General features: G+C 40.3%; 1 protein-coding gene across 1 annotated transcript in view; it reads right to left on the bottom strand.

Annotated features, from left to right (window-relative positions):
• Positions 1–2131: 2131 nt before the first annotated feature.
• The window catches only part of GXYLT2 (glucoside xylosyltransferase 2), a 76289-nt gene continuing 57842 nt past the window's right edge, over positions 2132–20578 (bottom strand). The window contains exons 6-7 of the mRNA XM_027864128.1: positions 6886–7058; positions 2132–3554 (exon numbers count right to left, since the gene is read on the bottom strand). Coding sequence (XP_027719929.1) covers positions 3369–3554; positions 6886–7058 — 359 coding nt within the window. The 3' untranslated portion in view covers positions 2132–3368. The remainder of the gene's footprint in view (positions 3555–6885; positions 7059–20578) is intronic.

Here is a 20578-nt window from a genome sequence, read left to right as displayed (position 1 = left end):
CCGGGCAAGTCACTTATCCTAGTTTGCCTCAGTTTCCTCAATCTGTAAAAGCTGGGGGTGGGAAGGTGGCCATTGCCAGTTGTCTTGACTTTTGTTTTGCCACTGGACTTCAATGACTCTAGAGAAGAGAATGAGGCTGGTCATCTCTGCCTTGCTTAAATCCAACTCATAAGCAAGTCAAAAATCACTTTCTATTGTCATTGGTGCTCTTCGAGAAAGAAGGATGAACAACAACAAAATGAACTGGGGAAGAAAATGGCAAATCATTCCAGTATCTTTGCCAAGAAAACCCCAAATGGGGTCTCGAAAAGTCAGACACGACTGAAACAACTGAACAACAAATTGGATGATAGCCTAAAGGACGAAATAGAATCCAAAGAAGCTTTTTTTCAAAGGATGAGGAATGTCTGTAGGTCGGACCCAGGGAGCCAGTAGATAAAGAGAGATTAGAGAGGTCAAGAGAACTGGAAAACGAGGTTCAACATATTGGGTGGTTTTACAGAAGTCATGAATTGTACAAGATGAGAAGGCATGGATGGCTACATATGTGGTCACGGATCCATCCAAGATTTTTGTGTGTGAGTAGAATATAACAATATAACAACATCTCTTCTATTTCCATTGCTCTTTGCCCAAACGTTTGCCACCACCCTTCCCTCACCCAAGTACTTCTTAATGTATACTACTCTTCACAACCCCTGCTTAACTTCTATTATTTCTTTTGGTCATCGGATCATAGTTTTAAAGGTGGAAGTGACCTCAGAGGCCAACCTCCTCATCTTAGAAATGAAGAAACTGAGGCCTGGGGATGCTAGTGCCATGCAGCAAAAGCAAGATTTGAACCTAGGCCTTGTGCAGCTCAAGTCAATGATCTTTCCACTACACTACATGTTGCTCAGTCATGTCCAGCTCTTCACGACCCCATCTGGGGTTTTCTTGGCAAAGATACTGGAGCGGTTTACCATTTCCTTCTCCGGCTCATTTTACAGATGAGGAAACTGAGGCAAACAGGGTTAAGTGACTTGCCCAGGGTTACACAGTGATTAAGGGTTTGAGGCTGGATGTGAACTCAAGTCTTCCTGACTCCAGGCTGGGTGCTCTATCCCCTGCACCCACTATAGCTACCCACTACACCACACTGTCTCCCTAACAGATTTCAGAATCACATTCCAGTCATGCTCCTGATCCCACCAAGTCTCTGCAATAGCACAAGATCAAATTTACATGCCCCACACTTAACAGGCTTTCCTTTGGTTCCTTTCCCACTTTGGGGCTACCAAAACTCTTCAGCCAAATTAGGTACAGCCAAAACCAAATGTACTCTGAAAAGGATTCACATACTTTTCCTATTACTTAACATGGTGGAGTCCTGGTCTCCTGGGCAGTTCAGTATCCTATCTACCACAGCAGCAAAATTTGGGTTTTCCTCTTCTTGGCTGTTAAGTCTCTTATGGAGAGAAGTATTGAGAATTGTGAACTAATTGTAAACATATTTATCACAATAAAAAGGCACTGCTTTTACAGTTATATAGAGAAAAAAAAGTAAAGTTTTTATACAGCTATCCAGTTCAGGGTTCAGAAACAATGTTTATTTTTTGGCCCTGAAAGCTACCATCATCAGGACTAAAGGATGTCTGTGGAGACAGTGGGAAAAGCCTAAGCCAAGGGAAAGTAATGCTGGATTAGGAGGCAGACAATAAGGATTCCAGCTTCAGCTTTTCCAGAGGTGTCCCTATTCAACTGCCTATGTGGGACCTTTGGCAAGAAGCAATGGACCCGTCTACATTAACTTTCCTACCTGTGAAATGGGGCTATCTGCCCCCACCCCCCTCAAAGAACTGTCATGAGGGAAATCACAGATTTGGAGTTCCTCAGAAGCTATATGGTCTGACCTTATTTTTACAGAAGGGAAACTAAGGCCCAAAGAGTTTAGTGTCTTAGCCAAGATCACCCAAGCAGTGAATAGCAGGACCAAGTTTCAAACTCAGGTCCTCAGACTCCAAAGCCAGGAGCATTTCTACTGCCTCTGCAGCACAATGGAAAGCCAGTTACTAGTCAATCAATTAAAAAAGAGGTAAAAGACAGTCCCTGCCCTCCAACAGCTTACAATGTAATTGGGGAGACTCCCTCATTTTACTGATAAAGAAAGGCATGCTTAAATAACAGAGTGGCAGAGCCAGGATTTAAGTCCTGAACCTCTGGCTTCAAATTCAGTGGTCTCTCCACTGAAACATACTGCCTCTCAAAATACACGTAGCAAACCCTTTGTAAAGTACAGACCTACAGCCTCCCTAAATGACTACCATCTCATGGCACCAAATGGAGATGAGATGAGATCCCTGTGTAGGAGGTGCACTTCCTGTACTCTGCACAGGTGCTAGAACGTTAGTATTATCTTGGTGAATGCACAAACTTGAAGCAAAGTATAAAACAAGAGAGTTTCTGTGGCCGGCAGAAAGTTAAGTTTTCTGCCAACTCGATTGGCTAAACGCTTTGGTGTCCATTACAACAGGGTGGAGTTGCCTTTCAATTTTCTTCTCTTGCCAAAGAGCTCAGAGACACTAGATACCTGATGGCTGGGACTCATGAAGACAGAAGCTGGACAATAGGTCCACGTATGTGTAAATACATCTCCCTGCCCCATTGTTCAATAAGCTTCTCAAGGGGTTTTGAGTCTGTTGTTGCTTAGTAAGTCCTTCTGGTTCAGTCTCCAAATGACACAGAAAAACTCGTAAGAAGCACCTTGAGAAATCCTTACGACCGGCAACGCTGCCTCTCAAAAACCTAATTAATGGGAACCCTGAATCGCTCTGGAGTTCTGTCAAGAGGCTTCAAATGGCACACCGTAAACACAAAATTCATCTTGTCTCTACTTTTTTCTAAGGCCACTATAGATGTTCTTGGCATATATGCCCAAGTATACTTACGCTACCTCTAACAGATGTATTGTCATGGAAAAGGCAATCGAACGGGGACTGTCTCCCTCAGGAGCCTGGATGGCGGTAAGGTGCCAATCGACCCTAAATATTTTTGTGCAGCTACTAGGAGTCAGAAGGCTCCCAAAGACTCCTTTTCACAGCTAGTTCATACTGTTGCAGCAATGTTTTATGAGCAATAACATGAAAACCTACCAAAAAAGAGTTTTAAAAAAAAGTCCTTTAACAAAAAGCATACTCCATTGAAGCAAAATCAATACTGCAAAATTTTCACAAGCATATTTACTGACAGTCTGGGAGCATCATGAAACTGTGAAAGAGGATCCAGCCTGCTTCAAGCTTTTTCTGTCTCTTTGATCTTGAGAGATGCAATGATCTGCCAACGATAAACCAAATTTAGAGTATTTTAAAAAAAAAGACCACACAGTATATTTAATAATACATCCTGTTGGATCTGAGGTGGACAATAACGTGCTTCTCATACACTCTCTTCATCGTTTTCTCAATCTGCTTCAGAAAAACCTGCGGAATCCGTCCGCATAAAGTATGTACAGTTTCCAAAAACTTCAACTGAAGAGGGTAATACATGGATTGAAAAAGATTGTCTTGAAAGGGAAACTGAAAGACAGAAACACATAAACACAAAGGAAAGCAAATTAATTTTGGCAACTGAAAATGCTATTCGAAGAAAGAAATGCAAACTATTCTTACGGGAAAGGTACAAATGGTAACTGAGATAGGCAGCAGTAAAATGATTTGTCCAGGGTCACACAGCTAGTAAGCAAGTGAAGCAGATTTTGAATTTGGGTCTTTCTGACTCCAAGTGTAGCAATCTATGGTGTCACCTAGCTGCTTGTATGTAATACATACATTGCCTCAATCACAGTTCTCAAGTCTTTCAAAATGAGTTCCTTCTAATGTTGTTACTATTGTATAACTGCTTACCTTGTTCTACATTGGTGCATAATGATCTCTTCCAAAATTGTACATTTGGTCATTTCTTATTGGCCCAACAATATTCCATTACATTCAAATACTAACACCCATTTAGATTCCAATTTCCGACTATCATGAAAAGAGCTACTATACTTTTTGTATAGATAGATCCTTTTCATCTTTGATTTTTTTTGGGGGGGGGATATTCCTTAGGGGAACATAAAGGGTTAAAAATTAAGAGGCAGAAAGAACTTCAGGGGTCATCTAATCAAAGTCCACTCCTCCATTTTGCATCTGAAGAAACTGAGATGGAATAACTCGCCCAAGATGACACATGTAGTAGAAGGAATAGGGCTGATATTAAAACCCAGATCCTCTGATTCCAAAACCAGTGTGCTTTCCAATGGACCACACTGTCTCTCAGTGAAGGGATTGTAGGGCTGTGTCTAAATGGATAAAGTGTCAATCAATCTTCAAGCATTTAGTAAGTACCCTACTATGTGCTAGTTGGTAAAGCACTTAATAAGCACCTACTATGTGCTCAATGTTGAGCCACAAAGACAAGAGGGAAACTAGACTTTGTTCTTTTTTTTTTTTTTTTTGGTTAGGCAATGAGGGTTAAGTGACTTGCCCAGGGTCACACAGCTACTAAGTGTTATGTGTCTGAGACTGGATTTGAACTCAGGTCCTCCTGACTCCAGGGCCAGTGCTCTATCCACTGCACCACCTAGTTGCCCCCACTAGTCTTTGTTCTTAAGGAGCTTATACAATCTAATGGGATATATGTCCATATAAAGATATATACAAAATACACCCAAGACAAATGTGGGGGGGGGGAGAACAGAAGTAGAGCTCATACTATAGATCAGTCATTATTCAAGCATTTGACCAGTATTCAGTGGAATTTTAAAAACTCAGGCTTCTCAGTCTTGTTACTTTTGATTTATTGTCAGGGTATGTTTGTAAAAAAAGAGAGAGAGAGAGAGAGAAACAAGCACTGTTGTTACTCTGGTTTATTTCCTGGGACTGTTTTCCTGTGGAATGTGCTTATTGCAGCACTTCCCAAACTAAGTTGGTCATGGAAAACTTTGGAGATTGAAATATCTTCCCCAAAGTCATAAAATTCTCATCTGGGTGGTCTGAGGCAACCTAGTGAGGTGAAATGAAATCCCAGCTCAGACACTAATTAGCTTTGTGACTGTGGGCAAGTCATATAACCCAGCAGAGCCTCAGTTCTTCATCTATAAAAGGAGGGTAATACTTGCTCACCCTATCTTGAAGGGTCATTATGGGAAAAGTGCTTTACCAACCTTAATGTATTACATAAACATGAGCAATTTCTATTGCTCAATATTTTAGAAGAGGAAATAACACTAACACTAATATTTTCTCAGGGAGTCTCTGGTCGTGTTGCAAGGAATGATGCCAGGGATTGCAAAGAAGACAGTTTGGGATGGCAAGTCTACTGGTACAGCCAACCTATCTGTGTGATAGACAACCTATCTTCCTATGGTAATGGCTATCTAGTCAATGTCGTTACAGAGACCAGAGATGGATGTTGGAACTGAGGCAGGGAGGCGTTGGCTTGGGACATAAATTCTTTGGAATTGTCCATTTTAATTAGCTGTTTTTCAAGTGAATATCTTTTGTTCCTGAATAACCACCTCAACAACATGTCTCTGCAGAACCACTCCAAGTATGATCTTAAATGTTTCATGCATGACCAGGAAGGCAATATAATTTGTTCACATGCTAAACATCGTAATTCAGCTATAATATCAGCTCAGTGTCATTTACCCAAAGAAACTCACAAGTTGCCTCCACATGCCCAAAACTTTTGTTCACTTTGGTTTACTTGCGTATTTTTGTAGGATCCTGCTTTACCCCATGATTATCTAAATGTGTTGATTTTTACCCAAAACAGAATTTTCCCACCTCTTTTCTCTAATCCAGTTTCCTAGGCTTTGAAAACCCTGGAAAAGAGAATATTCCAAGGGGAAATGAGAAGGGAATAAGTATTTACATAGCGCCTACCAAGTGTCAGTCACTATGCTAAATGCTTTTTTTGAAAACAAGTATCTCATTTAATAATACTTAGGAGAGAGAGAAGAAAGAGAAGAAAGGAGAGAGAGAGGAGAGGAGAAAGAATAAAGGGGTATGCAGTGTGTAAAATGTGCTCTGTTCCTCTCATCTTTGCCTTTATCAAAACTAGATTACCTGAGAACTCAAATTTTAAACTTAGCTAGAAATCAAGCAAATCCAATTTTAGCATGAGTGCCAGAGGAACCTTATTTGTGTCAATATTTCCTTTTCAAATGTGTGATAAATAGAATAGAAATAACCCCTGGAAGTTTTCAGCAGTGCATTCTCATGTGCTGGGCATGCTTATGGCATTGCACACATACTATAAATTTGGTGTACTGTAGTCTTCAAATAGGCAATTGACCAAAGAATCCTATTTGCCATTTTGTACAACAGGTGGCTCAGTGGATAGAGCCCTGGCCCTGGAATTAAGAAGAGTTCAAGTCTGGCCTCAGACACTTGTCACTCGTCACTTAGCTTCTGTTTGCTTTAATCCACTGGAGAAGAAAATGGCAAACCACTCCTTGTCAAGAAAACCCCATGGACAGTACTGTTGTGCTATTATCCACAGGGTAACAAAGAGGTGGACACAACTGATCGACTGTACAAGAACAACCACCAACCTGTATTTCTAGTGAAAGAGAATACTCACTGTGTCAATCAATCAATAAACATTTGTTACACGCTTATTATGAGTCAGGCAGGCACTGTGCTAAGTGCTGAGGATGCAAAAAGAGGCAAAAGACAATCCCTGCCCTCAAGGAGCTTACAATCTAATTGGAGAGACAATATGCAAACAAATATACACAAAACAATATACAGGATAAACAGAAAATAATTAGCCCATTAATGACTACCCTTTGGGCCTGGTTGTTCAAGCAAAGCACCTTTCTTGCCTGGAAACAAGTTTATACCCAGAATTAGAACTTACATCACGCATTACTTCATATAATGCTTTGAAAGTTGGTTGCTTGTCATCATGATAGACACCTCGATTGCCGTGAAGAACAGACACGCCTTCTTGTTCCGCTCCTTTACAATTACTGCCGTACATGCAGTGGTCAGGCCTGTAATTCCACTGGCATGGAAACACATACAGACACTCTGGAAGCAAAAAAAAAAATGTATATACATACATATATATGTTACATATATAATATATATGTACATACATATAACATAAATTCAAGTGACTCAGGAGTAATTTCTACTATTTTAAGATAGTAGTTCTGCCTGCTACAAACTTCTTTTAGTGTGTTTCCAGACGTCCATAATCTGTGCATACCCTTGTAACCCAATTTCATTTAAATTTGGTAAAAATGATTGAACGGATGTCCACTGGCAAACTTTTACTAGGCATAATTTTGTTTTAACATATGGACTGAACCGATAATTGTACCAGGAGGGTTGGGGAGAGATATCTTGATGCCCTTTAGGAATGTAGCTTATTTCATCAAAATCACAGGCTTGTAAAAGCAGATTTAAAGCTGGAAGGGGCCACAAAGGTCACTCATTTTATACTCAAAAAAACTGAGGCCTCGAGAGATTAAATGATTTGTCCAAGGTCACACAGTTAACACTAATCTTAGTAAATAAAAGAACTTAAATCCCAAATCTGATCCTCTTTCCAAGATGAATAATTTCATTCTCTTTAATGTTCCTCTCAAAATAACATGGACTGTACAAAAGCCTAATGACTCACTCTGAGTTCCAATTCTGTGGGCTTTTAAGAAAATACAGCTAGATAACTGGGAGCATATATAGAATTAGCATTTACAGTGAATAGCATCTTAAGGTTTGCTAAATGCTTTATATATATTATTTCATTTGATAGATACCTGGTGTGGTCTTTGATCATAAAGCCCAGTTTGTTTAAGACGTCAAGTTCCTGGGTTTGATTCCACAAATAACTACAACACAAAGTGATTTATGATAGGCACAAAGTGTTGTGGAAAATCAGAAGAGAGTTCACTTTTAAGAGAAATCAAAGAAGGCTTCATGGAAGAGGTGGCCTCCATGGACCTTGTAGGATGGATTGATTTTAGTTGGCAGAAATGGGAATGGGAGTAGAGCAGGACATTCTAAAAAGAGGGACCAGTATGAGCTAAAGCCTGGAGATGGAAGAGCACAATGTCCAGAGAATAGTGACTGATTGGCACAGTGGATATAGCACTGGACTTGGAGCCAGGAAGACCCGAGTTCATATCCAGACTTAGACAAGTAAGTTACTCAACTTCTGTCTTAGTTTTCTCCTCTGTAAAACGGGGATAATACCCATAATAACAGTACAGGTTTGCTGTGAGGATAAAATGAGATATTTGTAAAATGTTTTGCAAACCAGGAAGTGTAATATAAGTTCTAGCTACAATCATAATCATAATCATTCCAGTCTGGACATAGTGTAGGGTACATGAAGGTGAGGAAGTAAATGAAAGGTAAATGAAATGATAGTGTCATCAAAAATTCCACTTTGGTCCAAGTCACATTGGGCCAAAGGACATTGAGACCCAAAGTCCAAATTTTATCTAAGTCATTGTTACACTCTACCATTTTCCCAGTGGTCACAACTTGAAAGTGAAAAAATATTTATCCACCAGAAAAGCAACATGTGAAATGGACAAACAATATATTAGAAAAGATAGCACAGTGAACTTATTACATGGGTGATATCACTAAATTCCCTTTCCCAACTGGGGCCTTAGTGTTCTACATCCGTAGAATGAGAGGGCTGGACAAAGTAATTTTTAAGGTCCTCTTCTGGTTCTGAATCCTATTAAACTTTCAGCCTGTTCTTGCTGCCTTCATGGAAACCACAATACAATATACAATTTTAACTTTTATTTCAAAATTGCCATAATTAAAAAAAATTACTTTCAGATAGTGCTGTCTTTTGAATTTTTGTCCCTAATTCACTCCATAATTTGCAGAAACAAAGAGACCCTTTAGTACAGTGACTGGCACACAGAAAGTGTTTAATGAATGCTCATTGATTCATTCATTCCCTCATTCATTCATTCATTCATTCATTAACTGACTTTCCTTAGGACCTCAGGTTTTCCTGGAAAGGTCCATATTCATTTCCAAAGCATCTTGAGCACCTAAAGAATGCTCTGAGAATGGATTCTTCTTTCCATTTATGCTCTCCAGTTTTTGTAATCTGTTTATACCAGACTGGTTACATCCGTCATCTAGCACCTTCCCCGTGGAACAAAGCAGAATGAGTTAATGGTTTGTCAGCAACAAAGGTTTTCCACTACTCTGTTAATAGTTTTGGAAACCTGACTCATTCTGGGACTTCACCTCCCTTAGACTCCTTTTCATTCTCCTCCCTAAGGAATCACTATAAAAACAACAATGACTCATATTTATGGGGCACATTGGAGCTCATAAAGGAAGCCTTCCCTATTCTGTATGACTCTATGAGCTATTCTAATGTCAGAACTATTACCCCCATTTTACAGGTGGGGAATCTGAGCCTCAGAGACATTAAGAGACCTGGCCAAGGTCATACGGGTACTGAGTGATGTTGGACTACATATGCCAGGGGTGAGCAACCTGTTGTACCAGTCACCTCAAAGAGCACCTGAAGTCATGAGGTTCTTTAATTCAATCAACAAGCATTTAGTAAGCACTTACTGTGTGCTGAGCGTGTGCTAACAGCTGGGGATATAAGGACAAAAGTGACCTTAAGAAGCTTACATTCTATAAAGGGAGCTGATGAACACATATATAGTTATATGCTATATATGTGTGTATGTATATGTATGAGAGAAAGAAAAAGTATGTCTTAAACATTTATTATGTTAAAATACTGGGAATATAAAACCAAAAAAAAAAAAAAATGAAACGCCTTCCAAGCTTGTGATGTAATAGATAGAGTACTTCCTGACTCAGAGATAGGAAGACCTGGGGTAGAATCCTGCCCTAGCCACTTATCCCCCCTCGGGGCATTACTCTCCCCATCTGTAAAATAAGGGGGGTTAGACTTAATGACTTCTAAGGTGCCCTCTAGCTCTAAATTTATGATCTCAAAAGAGTTTAAATTCTAGGTAGGGGAAAACAAAACATGGAGGGGAATGGGAGCCAGGGAAGGGAATTTTAGTCTGGGGAGCCACAGGGATGATGAAATGCCATAAGGCAGTAGATGGACACGCCTGTTCTAGGAGCAGTGGTCCCACTGATTTGATTACTGTGCTCATGGTATGAGGTGAAAAGGTGGGAGAGCAAGAAGGATGGCTAAAGAGGGAGCATCTACATAAGGGAAGACAGATGGCTAAAGGGTCTAGGTAGATGGCTAGCTAGGATGTGAAGATGAAGCAGTGTTGGGGGTCTGTGGCAGCTAGTAAATCCAGTTTACACTAGGACATTAACCACTTAGTCTAACTTCTATCTGATTAACAAACAAAATGCAAATGTGATTCATTCAGTCACCAATCAGGAGGGCTGGCCTCTGGACCATCCAAAAATTAATGGGTTAATTTTAGTAGGGACAGGACCTAGGGAGTCTAGAGGTGTAATTCAGGTGAGGAGAGTGCTGGCCAAGTGACAAAAGGAAAGAGGGCAAAAATCTTTTGGAGAAGGCCCTAGCAGCTGGGAGAATCAAGAAAGGCTTAGTTCCTGTAGATAGTAGCAGTTAGGTGACACAGTAGATAGATTGCCTAGCCTGGACTTGAGTTTAAATCCAGCCTTAGATACTTACTAGCTGTGTGACCCTGGATAAGTCACTTAACCCTGTTAACCTCAATTTCTCATCTGTAAAATGAGCTAAAGAAGGAAATGGCAAACCACTCCAGTATCTTTGCCAAGAAAATCCCAAATGAGGTCACAAAGAGTCGGACACGAGTGGATAACGACAGGGGCACCTGAGCTGTGTCTTCAAAGACCCTTGGGATTCTAAGATGCAGACGTGAGAACAGTGTATTATAGGTGGGAGGGGCTGCTTATGCAAAGGCAGGAAGGTAGCAGACAGAATATCTTGAATGAGTCATAGGAAGAAGGCCAGTTTGGCTGGACCACCAGGTATGTGAGGGCTGCAAAGACAGGATGGGGCTAGGAGGAGAAAACATTTGATCTTAGAAGTGATAGTGAATCACTGGAGATCAGGGAGCAGAGGAGAGACATGGTTTTTTTTTCTTTTTTTTTTTCTCATTCCCCTCCCCCCATCCCTTCCTTTCCTCAGAATCTCATTTCTACCCTGTTGCTCTCAATTAGGACTTCCTTTGCCTTCTCCACCATGCCCCCAGGTAACTCATCATTGGGAATTCTCATCATCTTGCAAGATCCTACCCTCTGTCCCTCTAAGTGGAGGTAGCCCCATAAACTCCTCCATTTAAGGAAGGGAACAGGACTGATATCTCCTCATTTGCCACCCAGCTGCCACTATTTTGGCCTTCTATCTTCTCTACCATGCCCACTCCTGCTATTTCCCTATTTGTTTTTGTGTGTTTATTTCCATTAAATTATAAGCTCCTAGAGGGCAGGAACTGTCTTTTTCTTATTTGTATCCTCAATGTTTAGCACAGCACCTGGCATATAGTAGGTGCTTAATAAATGTTTACTGACTATTGACTTTCCTCTCTCTTTTCTTTCTTCCTGCTTTCTCCCATTTCCTTTTCTCCTCTTTTGTCCCAAATTCAAATCTTACCTTAGACATTTTTCTCCTGTGTGATCCTGGGAGAATCATTTCATTTAGCCTCAGTTTCCTCATTTGTAAAATGGGAGTAGTACATATCTCATAGGGTTGTGAGGATCAAGTGAGATAATACATGTAAACTATGGTCATATTATTATTATTATTACTAGCATTAGCAGCTAGGCGGGTACAGTAAATAGAGAGTTGGGCCTCAAGTCAGAAGACTTGAATTGAAATCCAGCCTAGATATTTAAGTCATTTAACCTCTGTCTGCCTCACTTTCCTCATCTGTAAAATGAGGATCATAATAGAACCCACTTTCCAGGGTTATTCTGAGGCTCAAATGGGATATTCATAAAGCTTAGCACAGTGCCTGGCACATAGCAGGCACTTAATAAATGCTTGCTTCTTTCTTATAATCATTATGCCTACTAGACACAGCCAAGGGCAGAGTCCTCACTGAGGGGCACTGCAGATTTAAAAGATTATAAATCCCTACTCTGTAGCTACCATAAAGTGGGTGACAGGATGTTCTGTTTTGTTTTTTTTTTTTTATGTTGAGCTTCTAAAAGAGGATTTTTTTAACATGCTTTTAAAATCACATTCAAATAAATGCTTTTGGCTCCACAAAGCAAGGATTACTTCAACAGCAGCAGTCCTGTGGAACCACTCTGGATAATAATAGATATTACAATCTGTTGGTATTGATGATAAGCCCAGGGGCAGGGGGAAGCCTGATTGACGCCTGTCATGCTCTGCTCCCTCTGGCTCAGTGTAACAAGCTTTCCCACACCGGCTCACAGCTCGCTCTCCAACCTGGAACGTTTATGAACTATGCTGGCCAGCAACCTGAAGCCTCTTTAGGAACTAATGCCCCCCTCTCCTCCCATAGGTCTCTGATGTGATTTGTTTTTATTTTCATTCAAACACAGTGAACAAGAACATACTTTTATTTTTACATAAAAGGGAGGTTTTTTTGAAGGCAGTTTGCCTTCATCACCATTTCAAAGCAGACTCAACCCTACTCTAAGACAGGTTCTGGGTTGAATGCTAGGGATACCAAGGCAAGGAACAGAAGAGTGGTGAAGTGGATAGAGCCCTGGGCCTAGAGTCAGAATACTTGAGTTCAAATCTGGCCTCAGACACTTACTGGCTGTGTGACCCTGGGCAAGTCACTTAACCCAGTTTGCCTCAGTTTCCCCATCAGTAAAATGAGTCGGAGAAGGAAATGGCAAACTACTCCAATATCTTTGCCAAGAAAACCCCAAATGGGATACGAAAAGTTGGACAAGACTGAAAACAACTGAACAACAAAAATTACAAAGACAAAATGAAGAAAGGTCCCTGACTTTACAGATCTTAATCCTACTGGAGGGATACAACCTGTAAACAGGTGATAATCTAATCGCTACGGGAATCTAGAAAGGCTTCCAGGAGAAGAGAAGGAATAAGAAGAGAGGAAGAGACAAGACGTTAGATAAGAGGGAGAGACACGAAGAAAGCGAGACAGAGAAGGAAGGGCAAAAAGAAAGAGGAGGAGACTGAGAGGCCAAAGGGGAGAGAAGGAGAATATTGAGGGCAAGGACTTGCTTTTCCTTTCCTTTGTAACCCCAGTACTTGGCACAGTGGCTGGAATATGGCAATCCCTTAATAACTGTTCCATGACTGATGAGATCAAAGGTACTAATAGTTGTACTACTAGTATAACTAGCAGCAGTACTAGTTGGTCTCAGTGACAGAAGGACCACTTCTTCATAAGAGACTAGACAACAGAAGACAATGTTGAGGGGTTCTGAGGGTAGATCAGGGGACTGCTGAAGTTCGTGACAAATGGCCTTTCATAGCAGTAAAGTATGAATCAAAGTTGTCCGTTGCCTTAAAGGGAGGGAGATGAGGAAAAAAAAACAAGAAAATCTGGAAGCCGTTATGGGGAGTGTAATAGAGTCAATAAGGAAGAATAAAAGGATTGCCTTACTGTAGTGAGGGCCCACTTGGGATTAGATATTTGTAGTTGACCTTAACCCAAAGGCCAAGAAGTTATATTAAATTAATAGGCAATACAATTAACAAGGTTCTGTGACTCCCTAAAGTCTTGTTCCAAGCAAATGAATAGCAACACAGAAGGCTGATAGTGAAAATAAAGGGGATTTCTTCTTTAACAGTCAATCCTCAGTGAACTTTTATTGAAAGTTCAAAATGTAAAGAATTATAAATGGTGTTAATCTTTTTCGAATCAATGCATTTTTTATTAAGGGCCTACTACATGCCAGGTGTTGTACTATCTGGGGTACAAAGCAACGTAAGCCACAGCCCTGCGCTTCAGGGGCTTATAATATGTTTGGGGAAAAAAATATTTATGTCTTTGAGATTTGAATTGCAGCTCAAAAAATAATAGCTGTCACATGGCAGCACATGAATTACACACACAATAATTGCCACAGTTGAAGGGAGGTCACTTTTATGAATGGGGGAGGCCAGAGAAGTTTAGAGGAAAACATGCATAAAATGTTTATGAGTGTCTAAGGCAGACAAAACCATAGGGAGGGAGCACTAAACATTTAATTGTATTTCTATCAGATCAACAGACAAAAGGCTGAGACATAAGCCTTCTTACTACTATTCAATCTTAATCCTGGGGACATAGTAGGCACTTCAAAAAAAAATAATCTATTTCCACTTGGTTTAGGTATAGCTTTGGGAACAGGGCATTCTGTTAACAGAACTTCCACACTTACTGATTCACAGATGCATTAATGAGTTCCTGTTGACAACCACCCTCTAGGCAGGCATTTCCAACTGCCTACTAGACACCTCCACTTAGGTGTTCTGGTGGTATGTGGAACATGATGTTTGAAATAAAACTTGTCATCTTTCTTCCATAATAAGATCACTCCACCCCCACCTTCTTCTTTTGAGTTCCTGTTTCTGTCAAGAGCACCAGTTGACTCAATCATCCCCTTCCTGGATCCCTAAATTGTCTTTCCCTCATTTGCCCTATCCAATTAGTTATCCTTTTACTTTCACACAATTCCAGAAATCTGATCTGGCCAGGAGTTAGAAAAAAATGCCTCTACTCCCTGGGGGAGTTAATTCCTTCTTCTTAAGTCCTCTCTAGGCAGCTAGGCCCAGACAATCCATCCTTCTCTTTCCTCCAAATGACTCCAAACACCATTTCCACTGGTTTTTCTGTCCAAAACATTCCTCCTTGGCCAAAATTTCTGTATATATGCTGTCTACTAGAAGATAAGCTCCTTAAGGACAGGGATTATCTTGCTTTTTTTTGTGTATCACCAGGGATACAAACAGCATAATGCTTGGTACAGTAAGCCCTTAACAAATGTGCATTCATTTATTCATTACTGCTCTGGGCTCAGTAAACAAGCCAATACAACCATTCTCCCAGGAAAAGCAGTAAATGAAATGTCCTTTGGACTCCTCATTCCTAGGACTCCCCAGATACTTCTTTCTCCGGCCATCATTATCATCACTGTACTCTTCTGAATAACAGAGAGATTCTACCATTTTTCTTTTTATTTGAAGGGCAATGGGAACTGATATGGGGTACATAGAGGATGGTAAGAGGTTAAGAAAAAGTCTGAAAGTCTCTTGTTAAATTACAAACCTGTCTCTTGTTCATTTGGGACAGTGTTTTAGAACTCCGTTTTCAAAAACGGCATCTGATATAGATTACAAGAATACATGGTGTAAGCCATGCAGGATCTGTGATTTTTTCCATTATGAGGAAACTCCTAATAAGATAATTCACTTCACTAATGCAGAATTCCATCCATAATTTAGTAGGTAAGACTTAGAGAGTTGCTTGAGGCATGGAAAGATTAAAACACTAACCCAAGGTCCCATAGCTAGGAAGTATCAAGAGGCAGGATTTGACTCTAGGTCTTATTCTAAGCTAAGTATTCCATCCACTATGCAACAATAATACCCCAATAATAATCACTGGTCAAGAAAAACAATCAGGTCTATCTTACCAATGAGACTACCTTAGGGCTTCTGAGAAGCCCAGAAACTTTTTTTTACTATAATAAAGATCTTTTATTCAAAAGCAAATTATTCTTTTATAGAAAATGGTTCCAGCTACAGTTAACATTAATTTAACCCAACAAACATTTATTAAAAATTCCCTCTTCTACAGGAAGCCTTTCCTGATTCCCCTTAATGCTAGTGCCCTCCCCCTGTTGAGTATCTCCAATTGATGCTGTCCATAGCTTGCTTGTACATAATTATTTATACCCATTAGACTATATAAGCTCCTTGAGAGCAGGGATTGTTTTTTACTTTTCTTTATAACTCTAAAGCTTAGCACTGTGCCTGGCATGTAGTGCACCTTAATAATTGTTTACTGACTGACTGAATGATTAACTGCTGGGGGTTAGGGAAAGGAGGGAGGGAGGAAGGAAGGAAGGAAAGAAGGGAAGGAGGGAAGGAGGGAAGGGAAGGAGGGAGAAAGGCTAGACCCTAAGGACCCAAGGGAAATAGTCCTTGCCCTCAAGGATTTCACATTCTACTAGACAAGAAGCGAAGACATTTACAGTCACTGGAATTTGACGACATTATCTCACATGCCAAATAGAGACTATATAATGATCAAATAAAGAATTATCTAATGATCTTAAAAGAAAAAACTGTCAGTTACTTAATGCTGCCAGGAATGAGTTCTTTGAATTATTGCATAATTCTTTCACAATAACTTACAGCAAAACATCTGGATACAAGATAGCCAAGTCAAGCTCGGCCAACAGTTCAAGGAAGGCTACATTCTACAGCTTAGTCGTAGAAAAGCAGCAAAGTCTTCATTCTCATAGAGATAGCGATCTCAGGAAGATGTTCATCTTCACTGTTCTGGAGGCAAAAGTTGTCTGAATTGCCTTTAGAAGACTGCCAAGACAATGATATCATATTTTGTGAAAAAGAAATTTCCAGAGAGAACATCAGCAGAGTGATTCCTCACTAAAGGCCCTCAAAGGCCAGCTATTCCAACTCCTCGTTTTATAATATGAAGAAACTGAGGCCCAGGACCTCCTTGGCCTCCTTTAAGTCCCAAGTGAAATCCCACCTCCTACAGGAAGCCTTCCCTAACCCCTCTTAATTCAGTTTTTCCTCTCTTAATTATTCCTTATTTCTCCTATGCATAGCTTGTTTTGTATATATTTGTTTGCTGGTTGTCTCCCCCATTAGACTGTAAGCTCCTTGAGGACAGGGACAGTCTTTTGCTTCTTTTTGTATCCCCATCGCTTAGTACAGTGCTTGGCACACAGCAGGTGCTTAATACATATTTATTGAATTGAACTGAATTCCCTAAATGGAAAATTAGCTCAGGTCTAATCATGACATTTGCCTGCTCAAGAAAAGTCAATAATTCCCTACTTCCTCTAGAATAACATACAGACTGGCCTTTAAGGCCCTTCACAGTCTGGCTCTGGCCTACCAGTTACACGGGGCTCTCCATGTTTCCTCCAAACCTGCTCACTTTCTGCTTTCGCCAAATAGTACAAACATCCCACCTTCCATCTCCCTGCCTCGGTGGAGGCAAAGTCTGGGCCTGGAATCCCTCCTCTCCTGTCCCTCACTAAGGTGAACAAGTGTTACCTCCTACACAAGGCCTCTGGCTGATTCTCATCCCCACTCTCATCCTTGGTATTGATTATGCTGCATCTATTTTCTAAATATTTTGTATTTATCTGGTCACACGTTGTTTGCCTTCTCAGTAGAATGAAAGCTCTTTAGCAGAAGGAAGTATTCTGGGGTGTGTGTGTGTGTGTGTACGTACGTACATGCTGATGCCGATACTAAATAAAGGTTAGGAGCTCGATTACCAGATGTGAGTAAAAGAGAGGGAAGGAAAATTCATTAGCTTCATGTGTGAATCTGATAATAACTTGCATCCCCAAATTCTAATTGTTTTCATTTTCTCAAAGCATTGTCTTGAATGCAAATAAAGCGTTCTCTTTGCCTCATGCATTCTTTTACCCTAGATGATGAGGGGGGAAATGGATGATCAAAGAATTATGGATTACAGGGAAGGAAGGAACTTTTCTCCTCCCACACACTGCATGAATCCCATTTATAACACTCCATAACACCCCAGAGAAGGGCTCCTCCAGTCTCTGCCTGAAGACCCTCAGGAAAAGAGGACTCCCTGCCCCAAGGCAGCTCATTCCATTTTTGATTTGGCTGTAATGGTTAAGAATGTTTCCTTATGTTAACCCCAAATCTGTCTTTCTGTCAGGTTCATCCACTGGACCTAGTATTGCCCTCCACGGCCAAGTAGAGAAAGTTAATTCTCTTCAGCTTGACAACCCATTAAATATCTGAATGTCACTCTCATGCCCCACCACTCAAATCTTCCCTTATCTAGACCAAACATTCCTAGATCCCACAACCAATCCTCACGTGGGCTCATCTTCTTATAGAACTTGGCTTGAATGTGTTTTCATTTTTAATGAACTTGGGGACATAGGGGATTCCTTCACCAATCAGGGCATGGTGCTCTTAAATTTCTAGGTTCCCTTACCAAATCAGTCATACCTCCTGTGGAGATACTATTTATTATTATGCTGTGGAGATGATATTTATTAATATCCCTTCTAAACTATGGCATCTCAAACTGGACGTGACACTCCAGACATGGTCTGACCCTGGACAAAATAATAATGGAGGAAGGGAAGGGAAGGAAAAAGAATAAATGTGTGTCTACGTATACACACATGTATACATACTTAAATACATACCTGTATGTATAGATAGATACACATACATAGTTTGTGGGTGCATATAAATAAGTGAACTGCTTTCTATGTGGCAGGCACTATGCTAAGTGCTTTTAACAAATTTTTTTAATTAATTTATTTTGATTTATCAACAATCACTTCCATAAGCTTTTGAGTTTTAAATTTTTCTCCCCAAGAAGGTGTACAATTTGATATAGGCTATACATATAACCAATAGGAGGAACCACCGGAAAGAGGAAACAAAATACAATAGAAGAAAAAAATAGCAAATAGTATGCTTTGATCTGCATTCAAACTCCATAGTTCTTTCTTTGGATGTGGATAGCATTTTTCATCATGAGGCCTTTGGAGATGTCTTAGATCTTTTTGTGTATTTTTGTTTGTTTGTTTGTTTGTTTTTTGCTTCTTGGTGAGGCAATCGAGGTTAAGTGACTTGCCCAGGGTCACACAGCTAGTAAGTGTCAAGTATCTGAGGCTGGATTTGAACTCAGGTCCTCCTGATTCCAAGGCCAAAGTTCTATCCACTGCACCACTAGGGGCCCACTTTTAACAAATATTGTCTCATTTGATCTTCACAACTATTCTGGGAGGAAGGTGTTATTACCATCCCCATTTTACAGTTGAGGAAACTCAGGCCAACAGAGGTTAAGTGACTTGTCCAGTTCTGCACAGCCAGTAAGTGTCTGAAGCCACACTTGAACTCTGGTCTTCCTCACTCCAGACGTGAGCACTCTATCTGCTGCACTCCCTCTCTGCCAACAATAATAGCATTTATATGGCACTTTAAGGTTTACAAAGCATCCTACATGTGTTATGTCATTGGAGCCTTACAACAAGCCAGTGAAGAAGGTGCTATTACAATCCCCATTTTACAGTTGAAGAAACTGAGTCAAAGAGGTTAAGTGATCTGCTGGGTTCACAAAGCTAGATTGTATGTGAGGAAGGAATTGAAGAGAGATTTTCCTGATGCCGAAGACCACAGCTCTATCCAGTGTAACACCCACCTGCCTAGAAGGCAACAGAAATCTCACCTCCCATGCTCTCTGTACATCACACTTCTAATGTAGCCTAAATTATCTATTAATGTAACATAAAACCACGTTAGTTTTTTGGATTATCACATATAGCTGTTAATTAGTATGGACCACATAGTATCTACCTGTGAGTAAAACACATTAATTTTTTGGACCCCAAAGCTAGGACTTCACATTTAACCTTAGGAAACACTGTCTTCTCTGTTTTGGTTTTTTTTTGTTAAGCCAAAAATAACAGAAGTTCAGATAGACTTGGAAGGAGATCTGGAACAATTGCATTTTTTCCTTTGTTTCTAAACTGTTTTTTTGGTTTTAAGTGCTGAGGGTCTCATTATTCCTTATTGCATATGTTTACTGGATTGTTTCTGTGGACAATAGTGTGGATTTTTACAATTATTATTTTCAGGTGGTTCAGCACTTTTTGTGCACATGTAACAAACATTCCATCTCTACATATTCATCCAATTCTAATTGTCAGAAATTCTGAGTCCAGAATCCAGACTACGAGTATTAAGTGCTAAGGTGACAGGCACTGAGCTAGGCACTCACTGGAGATACAAAGAGAGGCAAATAGATGGCTCATGACTTCAAGAAGCTCACTTTCTAATGGAGAAGACAACATGTAAACAACTATGGACAAGCAAGTTACACTCAGGGTAACTTTGGGAAGAAGGCACTGGGGGGAGAGGGGAAGGCCTCTTGTAGATGGTGGTATTTGAACGGAGACTTTAAGGAGGTCAGGAAAGCCAAGAGGCCGAGATAGGGAAGGGGAGCACTCCAGGCATGGGTTGGGCAGGGGGTGGGGATGGACGGATGATAGGCCATGAAAAGGCAAAGTTGTTTTCAAGAAACAGCAAGAAGGTCAGTGAAAGAAGACAAGAAAAAATATGTGAAGTTATGAAGAGTTTTAATGAGTTATAAAGAGTCTTATGTTATATATGTCTCCCTAAGTTACAGAGAGCTTTAAATGTCAAATAAAGGAGTTTATATCTGATGTTGGAAGCAATAGGGAGTTTAATGAGTAAGAGGATGACATGGATTGGAGAAGAGGGATCTGAGTGAGGGAGACTTACCCAAAGGCTATTGCAGTGGTCCAGAAGGTAATAGGACCTGCACCAGGGTGAAAGCTGTTTGAAAGCATGGAATTATTTTTTGTTTCTCTACTCTTTTTGTTGTTGTTTTTTTAATCCTAAATGAGGCCAGCCATGG

Source organism: Vombatus ursinus, unplaced genomic scaffold (assembly GCF_900497805.2).
Source record: "Vombatus ursinus unplaced genomic scaffold, bare-nosed wombat genome assembly UNPS02014773.1, whole genome shotgun sequence".
NCBI lineage: Eukaryota > Metazoa > Chordata > Mammalia > Diprotodontia > Vombatidae > Vombatus > Vombatus ursinus.
This window is presented reverse-complemented; position numbering and strand designations above follow the sequence as displayed.